We start from the raw sequence: 13,334 nt of genomic DNA, 5'->3' as shown, positions 1-13,334 counted from the left end.
CCCACTTCGAAATATCAAAATATTATATTATTTAATTAAATTATGCCGTCGTAACAAACTGGTATTTTTTTTAAATCTTAATTAGTGAAACATTTATGTAAGTTTACGCAAAATTCTTTTCATATTTTTATGTAAAATTTAGAAAAAAAATGTCAGCAAAATTTGTTTTCAACATTTACAATATTAAAACGATTTTAATTTATTCTTTTTAATTGATATTAACAGATAAAATATTTTATGAAAGATTTTTATTAAATTTATTCACAGTAACGCCCCGATAATGATTCAATTAATTTGACTCACGATCAAAACGTCACTTTGGAAAAAAAAATAAAATAAATAGAAGCCACAGATGTTACCATCTATAAAAATCGTGTATTGTGACTTTCAGTAATAAATTGTAGAATTGTTTATTTTTTTAAATAATGAACAATTTCTAAAAACTTGTCACAGTGGTATTTATTTATATATATATATATATATATATATATATATATATATATATATTTTTTTTTTTGAAATTGGTTACTGCAACGATTACTTAGCATTTTTATCGGTTTCCTAATTATCAAATAATCTAATTTACACCTGTATGCTTTCATGTTACCGCCAATACTGTTACCTTTAACTCTTATAACCGTCAAAGAAACACAATCATATAGTGCATAGGTGTCTAAATTCTAACGAAATGGTGTAAACATTTTGTTTAATCCCACAGGTAAGGAGTGAAAGGTGACACCATGGTGTTTAGGTCCAGGATAAATTAATTAAAACAATAATAATTGACTTTGCCTCTCGTTTTATCTTAAGCGTTTCAGTTTCATCTTTGTGTATTATAAGGACTACTTCAGTAGTAGATGACGAACAATAAGGGATTAACGGGGGATTAATAAAAAAGATTAACTAAAAACAACAGAATTAATCAAGGGTGGAATGCATGGCCGTTAAGTATAGGTCGAGATCTTGAAGTGTTATAGTCATCCAATATATCACGAGTCTCTATGGAATTCTTTTAATATCCGACACCCGCATTACAAAGAGAACTAAAGAATTAAAAAGCTGTTACGTTTATAGATTCAATATGATAATATGAACGTTTGACTCTTGTATGTACAGGTGCGTTAGAATAGCCTCTGATTTCAATAATTTCAGTACCATACCATATTAAAATTTTATATTAATAGTAGGCCTACAGTAAAAACACACTTCCCTTATTACGCCATGTGCATCGGAGTCGATACCTCGAGGATCGCGACTATCGTAGGAATATATTTTTATATAGGCCGACAGTAAACGTGTATCAGAGTCGTTACCATGAGGATCGCGACTATTGCAGGAATATATATTTAATAAACGGTTTGATTGGTTCAAACAATATTTTATTTCGAGTGCGACATAAGTCTATATACAATTCCTTTAATGACATCTAGTAATAGAGACATAACCAAACAACACACTATATATGAAATAACAATTACTTTGGTTTATATGGAAGAACAATTACTATGGTTTATTATAAATCAAAATATGGTAATTGTTATTCCATAAAAGGTAGCTGGGTTGGGGGGGGGGGGCGAATGGTTATCGGGGGCGCTTTGTATCAGCCATTAAGTCCCTGGAGTGGTCGCCTGTCCAACTTCGTGAATTTTCTCCCGTTCCTCCGGTTTCCTCCCACTGATAAAGACCCCTACGCGCAAGCGAATTATTGAAATAAAATTGAATCATGTGTTAGTCCCGAAATTACCTAGTTTGTGTCGAGTGGACGTTAACCCCCCCCCCTCTCTCTCTCTCTCTCTCTCTCATAAACAGTGTGTTATTTGAGTATATACCATACTAATAAATATATTGAGGATTTGAAAACAAACCGTTTATATAAATTCATCTCTGTCATGAGATGGTTTTAATGACAGTTAGTTTAGTTTTGGAGTTTTTAACTTTAAAATCCCCAGTGACAGCTATACCGAATAATCCTCTCTGGAGCGTACATTTTAAAAGATTGCATAAAGACAACATATATCGTTAAAATCTGATTAACCGTGAATAGGTTAATACAATTACATCTGGCTCACAGATAAACTGTTAAAATCCTATATAAATAATAATAAGTAATATAATGTAATAATTGATCTATAATAATCATATATATATATCCACTCATTGGATAATATACAAGACAATATTTTAATCTATTACGTTAAATTATGACACACATCATTCGATTACGGCAATAATCTGCTTTTCAACCGCCCAAAAATCCTCTAATCTCGATCACAAAAGTCCTCTAATCTCAACACACGGTACAATTTTATGGATACACAATTACTGGGTTTAATACTAAGCGACGTTTTGACGAGGATACACTCGTCTTTATCACAAATCTCGATCATAAAAATAAAAACCTTGACCAAAACATCCCGTTACGTTACAATATACACTATAGTAAATAACATTTTGTAATTATAAAATAAATTTTCCTCACCCGACTTACTACAGTAATTCATGTATTTTTTTTAAAATCAATAAAGGATGGGAAAGTTTTTAATTTTTGTTTAGCTAACAAACGATAGAGTTTCTTATTTTCGAAATACCCCGTGCACGATTTAAGGCATATTTACTTTTCCACAAGGAACATCGCGAATAATACTTTATGTTTCGAGTATCGTTCCATATTATGGGGCATGTAATAGTAAAATTTTATTGTTAGTAAGTTTCAAATTTTTATTTATTTATTATCTTCGAAATTAAATGATTTATCATGCTTGTTGTGTATCATAGGCCTTAAAGGCCGGACATTGTACACTTGTATTTTTTTAAATTGTATTTTTATTGTTATTGAAACACATAAGTAAAATAGCCCAGTCGGAGCAGAACAGTAGGACGTTAAGCATCAATTTATTATAATATTACATTCATTCATTTATATTGCGATTCCCCGGTTGTACGTGACAAGGAGTGGGATCGCCTGTCCATCCTCGTGGATTGTCTCCAGGTCCTCCGGTTTCCTTCCACTGCTAAATTGTTGAAATAAAATTGAACTAGGTTATACCCGAAATTACCTGGTTTGTGTCGAGAGGACGTTAAACCTCATTTATCTCTCTCTATAATTTCGGCATCATTCGAATCGTGCCTAATTAAGGGAGTTCACTGAATTATATGTTATAATATAACTTATACTTTTCAGAGAGTTAAATTGTGTTGATTTGGGGGGTTATACATTGTAGAGAGTTAAATTGTGTTGATTTGGGGGGTTATACATTGTAGAGAGTTAAATTGTGTTGATTCGGGGGTGGGAAGTATACATTGTAGAGAGTTAAATTGAATTATATTGGTGGTTAGAGTAATATTAAATGCACTCTGTGGAGAGTTGGATTCTATTGGGGTTATAATGAACTTTGTAGAGAGTTAAATTGAATTATATTGGTGGTTAAAAGAATATAACATGCACTCTGTATTATATTAGGGGTTATAATAATATTTCATGTATTTTGTAGAGAGTTGGATTCTATTGGAGGTTATAGTAATAATACATGCACCCTGTAGAGAGATTGATTATGTTGGGGGTTATAGTAATATTACATGCACCCTGTAGATAGTTAAATTGATGGTTATAATAATATTATTTATATTACATAGAGAGTTGGATTATATTGGGGGTTATATATAATATTGTTTATATTTTATAAACAGTTACAGTAGCAGTAAGAAGGTTATAATAATATTATTTATATTTTATTAGAGAGTTTTATTAGAGTTATAATAGCAGTAAGAAGTTAGATGCTTTATGTTTAGTATGTGGAGATGTGTATGTATTTTAATCAGGTTACGGCCATGTTTATATTTTATAGAGAGTTACAGTAGCAGTAAGAAGTTAGATGCTTTATGTTTAGTTTGTGGAGATAAAGCCTCAGGTAAACATTACGGTGTTCAGAGTTGTGATGGATGTCGAGGATTCTTTAAACGATCTATAAGACGTAGTTTGGATTATGTCTGTAAAGAGAATGGTAATTGTACTGTCGATGTGGCCAGAAGGAATCAATGTCAAGCTTGCAGATTTAGAAAATGTCTCGAAGTTAAAATGAACAAAGATGGTAAGTGTTTATTATGTAATGAAATTTAAGATTTTCATAAAATAGTATTATAATCATTTGAATAAACACAATCTGATTAAAACACAAATACTATTTCGTTTCGTTTTTTTATAGTTCAAAATTTTGTTTTACTTGTCTTTACTACACTAGGATCTGGGAGCGTTGTTATATTACCGGCGTTTTGGTTGAAGTGAGGGATAAGCCAATGAAACGGTCTGTTATGGCGACTTCTTGGCGTACCACGCACGGAACTGTAGGTAAACCACTAGAAACGTCAACGCTGTCTGATTAACCAATGTCTGACGTCATAAGGTCAAAAGCCGCTTGTATGACCCCTGACGCGACCTTCGAGTACAACTTGTCAGATATTAATGTAGTGTAGACCATCGAAAGTATAAAAAATGAAACGAAATATTGATCTGTATTTTAATCAGATTGAAATGAACAAAGATAGTAAGTATTCATAATGAAATGAAATATTAGATTTTCATAAAATAGAATTACAATCGTTTGAATATAACTTTAGATTCTTTAACAGAGTCCTTTTATCCAAGAAATTTCTGTCTCCCGACCCCAATCGATCTCTACACAATCTCAAACGAACTTTGCTCGATGGAAATCTGATTAAAATACAAGGCGATGTTTCTCGAAATCTTAACTAAAGATAAAATCTAAATTTTAGTAGATACTTCAATTTTGATTAGCTAAGCACTAAAATCAATCTAATATTATCCAATCAAATTACTAAAATTTGGATTTTATCTTAGTTAAAATTTCGTGAAACAGGCCCCTGATCTATATTTCGTTTCGTTTTTTATACTTTCGATGGCCTACACTACGTCAAGTAAAGACAAGTAAAACGACATTTTGAACTATAAAAAAACGAAACGAAATAGGATCTGTGTTTTAATCAGGGCTGGATTGGCAATAATTTTGAATCTGTTTATTTACTAATTACCAATGCTTTGGTAGTATATTGATTATAAAGTTTTATTAAAAGGGGGTCCTACAGTACACATGCGTGTTATTTAAATATAAATATATACGTACTTAACATACTTGTAAGTCCAAACGTAAATAAAATTATTTGAAAAAAAAAAAAATATTATCAATCACGTACATTGTCTAATTTTATTGTTTTCGTCGCATGTATAACAGACGCACTATAACCGTACCCCCCCCCCCCCACACACACACAGTTATTAAATCTTTAAAACTTTATCTGTATTTTCAAATTTTCGTATAATATTTGCAAGGTACGTAAAACCGAGAACCCGTATATAGATTGCTGTGCACGTAAAAGATCCCGTGGCAGTTGAAATTCGATATAAGAGCACACTGTATGGCGTATGCCCGTCTTGATTAGCCCAATCGGAGCAGAACAGTGGGACGTTAAACCCACTTTCATTTCATTTCATTTCATTTTATTTTGAATTGAACAATTTATTATTATAGTTAAACGACTAGCAGAATATTAAATGAAGTCGTGTATTTTTACATGTCTTTAACATCATCCATTATCATGTAGCCATCGATTATAATTTATCGTTCTCTAACAATCCTTGTTCGTATTTCCACTTGAGGTAGAAAATCAGCCGACAGCCTTTTATCACCAACTGTTAGTTATCTTAATTTTCCGACCAACAAAAGTCCTCGGTACTAACTTTTCAAGCGTATTCGCTATTCAATGAGTGATTTGTCGATTTGCTTAAGGGCGGATTTATTTGTGTAATTCGTCTCGTTAACTGGTTTTACGTTATTCAAATATGCACTCAATTAAAGCAACACTAATTTAGTCACGTATTAGACATGAATAGCGGAGTTATCGGAAGAGATTGATACGACACCACGGCTAAGATTTCACCGACCATATGCTATTAAGTCAGAAGTTCCCAACCTGAACGATATTGTGATTAATTAAAAATCATTGCATCAACAGGTCGATAGGCGCTCGTTTTTATCTAAAAGGGCGGGAAACCAAAGACGCGCCATTTTTTATTTGCGCAGAAGTCTATATGTATTTGTAAATTTGCATATCCTGACCGTGTCGTTTGTTTCACACGATGATCCAATATTCAATTAATAAATTAAACATTGTATTGGAAACAACACGAATCAAATTGATTAAAATAATATGGTCATATGTTTCGTGTTTTTCAACCCTGTCCTTGACCCATATATTATTTGCTTCATTGTTTTCAAGTAAATGCGGAATTTAGTTTTGATCCTGAAATCATAGAAATAAGAATATTACAAAAACATATAAAGGGCAGTAGCCATGGCTTTTTCTTTTTCTTTTTTTTTTCCACCAAAATTTTAGATTCGAAAAACAAAGTCAGTTCCATTTTCTAATACTACACGTCTCAGCTGCCACCATTACCCCCTTGTCAGTGATACAGGACGGATGGCCTGACAAGGACAGCTGTCTAGTCGTTCGGATGGGACGCAAAACCGAGGTCCTGTGTACACATTGGCGTAAAAGATTCCTTGGCAGTTGGAATTCGATATATGAGTAGGCCGTAGTGCCAACTGTCCGGGCAAAATTTCCCTCATAGCACACTGTATGGCGTATGCAGATAGAGACAGAGAGATAAATGGGGTTTAACGTCCACTCGACACAAACTATGTCATTTCGGGACTAACACATAGTTAATTTTTATTTCAATAATTCGCTGGCGCGTAGAGGTCTTTAGCAGTGGGAGGAAACGGGAGGACCCGCAGAGGCCTCTTAAGTAACGGTAGGCCAAATATACTGGGTTGTTCTAAAATTCAAGTCAATTAGGACTACCCATTCGTGTGTTGTAGCCTTTTTCTTTTTCTTAAATTCAAATGATAAATATTTGTCAAACGGTGCATGCCACAGGAAGGTACAAACTCAAGTACCCGGATGGAAAACATGCCACTTGCACACCTGTACTGACGATTACACGTGTCGCGGTCTCGTTTTCAATACAAACACGCACGACCATTATAGCAAGGGACGTAATTGTCGCGCGTGTATTCCATTACGACTTCAAACCACAGAAACGGTGACATAAACTATCAAACAATGGATTAGTGTATCGAATAACGGTTCATTTGTCTGCACGTGCTAATATTTAACCCTGTGAGATTATGAAATAAAATCCAGAGACGAAAATTCTCCATGTTAAGAAGATGAATTTAAAGAAGTGTTGAAACTGATATCAAGTACCGTGCGATATTTATCTTTCCATTCAATAACCGGTTCTGAAGAAAAGCTGAACATGTTTAGTGCGCACATCTTAACTCCCATACAAGCACGTGTAAAGCCAATCGCCCCGATCGAATACATGCGAGCAAAGCGGACACGTTAATTGTCATAATTTAATTATTCATTAATTGGTGTAAAGAATCTGTGCACGGCGGACGGTATTTTAACCCTGTGTCGAGTAGCTGAGAATCGCACAGATCTTTTTGTTGACTTTAGCAAGAAGGGAATTGTACCCTACTCCATCTTGATGACGTCCACACACTTATTGATGACGTGTTGAGATTGAGTGATTGTTTTTGTCATGTATGTTAAATTGACTATTTGGTTTGCATAAAGATATGAACACGTACATGATTGTCTTATCATTTAACAAAAGAAACACAGAAGTCCGATTACAATGAAACCCTTTCCATTAAAACATCAATAATGTTAGATTTAACATGGATGAAAAGTAAAGTTATAGAATTGGAATTGGTACTCTACCGTCAATAAAAAAAGGATTGCACATTCCAGTCGTTTTTACATCACCTGCTTTGGTACCGTTAGCGAACGGAGGAGGCTAAGAAGAACGACAACTCGCCACTTTTCCAATCCCGATAGTTTGGGCATCATTCGAATCGTGCCAATCTGATTAAAATACAGGGGCCTGTTTCACGAAATTTAAACTAAGATAAAATCCAAATTTTAGTGATTTGATTGGATAATATTAGATTGATTTTAGTGCTTGGCCAATCAAAATTGAAGTATCTGCTAAAATTTGGATTTTATCTTTAGTTAAAATTTCGTGAAACAGGTCCCAGATCTATATTTCTTTCGTTTTTTTATATACTGTTGATGGCGTACACTACATGAAAATCTCACCGGTTGTAGTGGGAGATCGCGTCAGGGATCATAGGAGCGGCTTTTGATTCTATTACGTCAGACATTGATTAATCAATCAACATTGACGTTTCTAGTGACTTACCCACAGTTTCGTACACCGCACGCCAATAACTCGCCGTAACAGACCGTTTCATTGGCTAATCGCTCACATTAACCAAAACGCGACTTATATAACAACTCCTAGTGTAGTAAAGACAAGTTAAACGAAATTTCGAACTATAAAAAACGAAACAAAATAGGATCTGTGTTTAATGCAACCATTTGGGAATGATTTAAAAATATTGTATTGTTTTAATTTCTATAAAATTAATTTAGGATCCCGTTAATACAAGGAATCGTTATTTCTTCCCAACAACTTTCCCAGATTAAAGATGCATAATGGAAGATTGCCAGTTGCCAGTTCTCGCTATAATAGTTAAAAAATAGACAAAGTAAATAGAATATGTTGAAAATTTCAGTCAAATTGCTCAACTCTGAACCGAGATATTAGATTTTGAATTTTAGGCTAGCATCGATCATCATTACTAAAGTCGGTACGATAAACAACAAAGTGTCGATTATCCAATTTTACGTTTAATTATTTTTCAAAAATGTATTCCGATCCGCTAAATATCGCAGGCTAGTGATGGCATCGAGAGTTAATTATGGTCTGGATAGGTTAATTAATGTCTAATTAATAATTTAGATAACATTTCAGGCCTAAAGAAAGACCTGCAATAGACAGATTTAGCTCTTGCATAATTTATGTTTAAGTCTGTGTATATTAAAATACAAATGGAACAATATTGTTCTCTTTTTCAGCAGTGCAGCATGAAAGAGCACCTAGATGCTACCAGTATAAACGAGACAGCCCAGAACAACTCCACCTTGACGAGAAAGCGGCTTACACACCCTTAACAGATTACATCGATAGATCAAGGTTTGTTATAAAAATTTATATCTTATTTAATATAATATCTTATTTATTAATTAGATTAATTTCTGCCCGAAGCCGTGGTGGCTAGGGAGGGAGAGAGAGAGAGTGTGTGTGTGAGAGAGAGAGAGAGAGAGAGAGAGAGAGAGAGAGAGAGATTAAAACGAGTTTCGCAATGTACACTTTGACCTTGTTAGTGCAAAACAGTGGGACGTTAAACCTCATTTCATTTCATTTATGCTTTCTATCCACAATGTTTTGTGACGACGTAAGATTTTTTGCAGATTTCCCAGTGGGTGTTACCAACAAGTTTACGCGTTCAGTTTTTTGTCACAGTTCTTTGTGGACTTGGTGGCATTATTGACTACTGGTGATGAAAATGCATCAAACAAACTTAAAAAGACATTATTTTGATAATATGCCAACCTCGTGGATTTTCTCCGGGTCCTCCGGTTTCCTCCCACTGCTAAAGACCCCTACGCGCAATAAAATTGAACCATGTGTTAGTCCCGAAATGACCTAGTTTGTGTCGAGTGAACATTAAACCCCTTTGATAATATGCCACTCTTATCTAAACATGTGACTCATTTAATTTCAGATTTGAAATTGGACAATTCGCCCAATACAGTCCACCGCTTGGTGTACCAGGAGAATATGGTTATACGAACCCCCACTTATTTCCACCATTACATCTACATATGGCCAGCCAGGGTCGGAGTCATCTCTATCCTTCCTCGGTACCCACAGGCGTTCCACACGGATTCCTTCACGTGACAGCATTAACCAACAACAACATCAACGCCAACAACAACCAAACATCAGCTGTCAGTAACGTGAGCTCTAGCTCCAATGAAAGTTTGTCTACGAGCGAAGCCAGTGATCCAGATGTGCGACCATTAAATGAATCGAAGGACATGTCGGCTGACTCTTCCGCTGACTCAAGTACTAGTAAAGATCGAACACCAAGTCCACCACCAGTTAAACATGAACGGACTTCAAAAAGTAAGTGCATATCCGTCTTATCGAGATCTCGGTTTCTGTATAAAAAAACCCAGAAAAAATCCTCTCCGAAAGAACGCGTGGTTTGAACAGAAACCGTTTAAAAGTGTTTAGTTGACAATCTAACCACAACTCTTAAACGACAATTAAGACAGTGTGGACATTACGCCGTGATCAGGTTAGCCGCATCATACAACGTAGAAAATAGAGAGCCTATGATAAGACAACTCTGTTTGGGAGATTGGGCTATTTATCACTGCTATTTCGAGGACGTTTCCAAGGTGCAAACCCTCGGTAAATATTCCACTTTAACCGGGACATGTCTGCCCCGTAATTAAGTTGCGATTGGCTTATTAGTGGGCTGAAATCAATGAGATATCCCCGAGTCCAAATAGCGGATGAATGTAAATTTGTGGCATTTTGCAGTTTCTTTAATACATGGTGGAATCCACAATTTTGAAAGAAATAGAAGAACACGTAGCCTTTATATAACCATATTTTATAAACGTCTGGTATTTGTTCTTTCAGATTCACCTACAAGCACGAGTAAAATCTCATCGAACTTGACGTCTACACCAATAATCTCGTCGTTTCATCAGCCGTTCCTCAATAAACTGACCCCTTCTCATTCTTTACCACAACCCTCATTCTCATCCCCCTTCTCCTCATCTTTTAACTTACCCAATCCTGTTCAGGACCACAACGCTTTCGTCAACTCCACCACAGAAAACGTCTTCGAGACTGCAGCTCGTCTTCTCTTCATGTCCGTGAAATGGGCAAGGAACATCCCATCTTTTCTACAGCTTCCGTTCCGGGATCAGGCGATTCTCTTAGAGGAATCATGGAGTGAGCTGTTCATCTTGAGCGCTTCACAGTGGTCACTTCCACTTGATCCAGGTAAATAAATCCTATGATTTTTTTTTTAACTTCCAGTCAATAATTTACGTTTTCTTATAAATGACGCCCGTTGAACTAAATTTAACCCGAGTTCAATCTTAAAGTCACTAGGAACGTCTGGTTTGTGGTGTGAACATGCAAGAACCCTGCGGACCAATTATAGATACAATCTCTAATGCAATCTGATTAAAATACAGGGGCCTGTTTCACGAAATTTTAACTAAGATAAAATCCAAATTTTAGTAATTTGATTGGATAATATTAGACTGATTGTAGTGCTTAGCCAATCAAAATTGAAGTATCTACTAAAATTTGGATTTTATCTTTAGTTAAAATTTCATGAAACAGGACCCTGATCTATATTTCGTTTCGTTGTTTATACTTTTGATGGCCCACACTACATAAATGATCTGGCCGGTTGTAGTGGAAGGTCGCGTCAGGTGTCGTACAGCGACTTTTGACCCTATGACGCCAGGCATTGATTAATCGATCAGCGTTGGTGTTTCTATTGGTCTACCCAAAGTTCCGTGCACCGCACGCCAAGAACTCACCATAACAGACCATTTCATTGGCTAATCCCTCACATTGACCAGAACGCGGCTTATATAACAACTCTCCCAAATCCTAGTGTAGTAAAGACAAGTAAAACGAAATTTTGAACCATAAAAATAAAACGAAACGAAATAGGATCTGTGTTTTAACCAGATTGATTCCAATGTTAATAGCTAAATTTTATATTTTATATTTTCAGCCACTCTGTTAGTAGCCAGTGGCGTAACTGCAGAAAATGCTAACAGTGAGAAGAGTGCTTATATATCATCACAGATCCGAGGATTCCAGGATATCATCAATAGATATAATTCTCTCAGAGTGGACGCTACTGAATATGCCTGTCTTAAAGCACTTGTCTTGTTTAAATCAGGTAATTATATTCTCTTATCATTTTAAAACTTTGTGTATAGATAATTCCGTTGAAAAACGACTTCAGTTAACTGGTTTAAAACAAAATAGACACTGAACTTCAATTAACTGGTTTAAAAACAAATTGGACACTGGATTTGTGACATATACGTTACATTCCCCAGTAGTTCTACAATTTGAATAACACTGACTTCACCCGGGAAAATTAAATTGTTTCATTTCAGAAACCCGTGGTTTACGAGACCCGATCCAGACAGACACCCTCCAGGACCAGGCACAGCTTATGATGCACGAATACATCTTTTCACATCACCCTGGAAACAAAGCACGTTTTGGGAAACTCCTACTTCTCCTTCCGGCTCTGCGGACTATCAATGCGCGGACCATTGAGGACATATTCTTTCGCCGTACGATCGGGAGCATACCCATCGAGAGACTCTTGTGTGACATGTTCAAGTCTAGTTAAAACTTCGTTATCCAGTCACTTATCCATACGCGTTGATGCTGCTGGAACAAATTTCTGCTCATCGGTGGAAACACCCTGAAAAGAAACTATTGTGCAGAATGATGTCATGGAGGAGCAACTCCAATGTTTGCTTCAAGATAGATGGTTTGAGAGAATATCCCAGATAACCAAGTATTCTTAGTTTGTGATTCTGGTAGTGGATGTCAAGGTCACAGCCATAGCAACTGAGCGTGTTTAGTTGTCGCCATAGTAACTGTTATGGTGTTACGTTGGTAACCATTTTGTTAGGGTAGATGGATCTACCCGTGTTGTTAAGTATTTGTTAAGTTTTTATATTGGTGCTACATATCTTGGAGTGCATATTGAGTTTTCGCGTGTATGTGGCAGTTAGTTTGGGCGAAAGACCAATCATCTCACGGAGATCCACGTGTTGTATTGAATATTAAAGACCCAACTAAATGAGAGGCCAAACAGAGTAGTCGCCCTTGAACTGATATTTGGATGAAACAGTCTGGAGAACCAAAGAATAGCCCCAAGAAAGGACAATAAGAGCATTTAATTTGTAATTTTACGCAACCGGTCTCTTAAGACTAACCGCATTTTATTTCATTCAAATGAGCTAAGTGTTTAAAGTAGACATTTTTGAGGAGAATTATGTTTTTCTTTTAGCAAAGTTTATATAGTCTAAATGTTCGTGGTCTCTATCCTATTGAATGTATGTTTTCAATTCAAATATCACTCGGAGGATTCCGTTACTCAACATCTAGTCTCGGCTGTATGACGGTAAGTGATATGTACCTACGCCTATACAATTGCGATGCGGCACCGGTTTACTTATTAGGAAAACTTGCCGCTTTTGAAAAGAAGTTATCAAAATTGCGTCGTTCAAAGCGTGGGTAAAATTTTCGGTGCAAAGTTGTCCTTGTTTGAAGAAAA

General features: G+C 35.5%; 1 protein-coding gene across 1 annotated transcript; it reads left to right on the top strand.

Moving 5' to 3' along the window:
- The first annotated feature begins 3,478 nt into the window (after positions 1 to 3,478).
- Positions 3,479 to 12,398, top strand: LOC126814087 (nuclear receptor subfamily 2 group E member 1-like). The gene is made up of 6 exons (XM_050539191.1): positions 3,479 to 3,494; positions 3,846 to 4,088; positions 9,004 to 9,121; positions 10,830 to 11,011; positions 11,763 to 11,933; positions 12,157 to 12,398. Exons 1-6 carry the CDS (start codon positions 3,479 to 3,481, stop codon positions 12,396 to 12,398), a joined length of 972 nt encoding a protein of 323 aa, XP_050395148.1.
- Positions 12,399 to 13,334: the final 936 nt, after the last annotated feature.

This window comes from Patella vulgata, chromosome 1 (genome assembly GCF_932274485.2).
Source record: "Patella vulgata chromosome 1, xgPatVulg1.2, whole genome shotgun sequence".
NCBI lineage: Eukaryota > Metazoa > Mollusca > Gastropoda > Patellidae > Patella > Patella vulgata.
The sequence above is the reverse complement of the archived record's forward strand: the minus strand, read 5'-3'. Positions and strand labels throughout refer to the sequence as shown.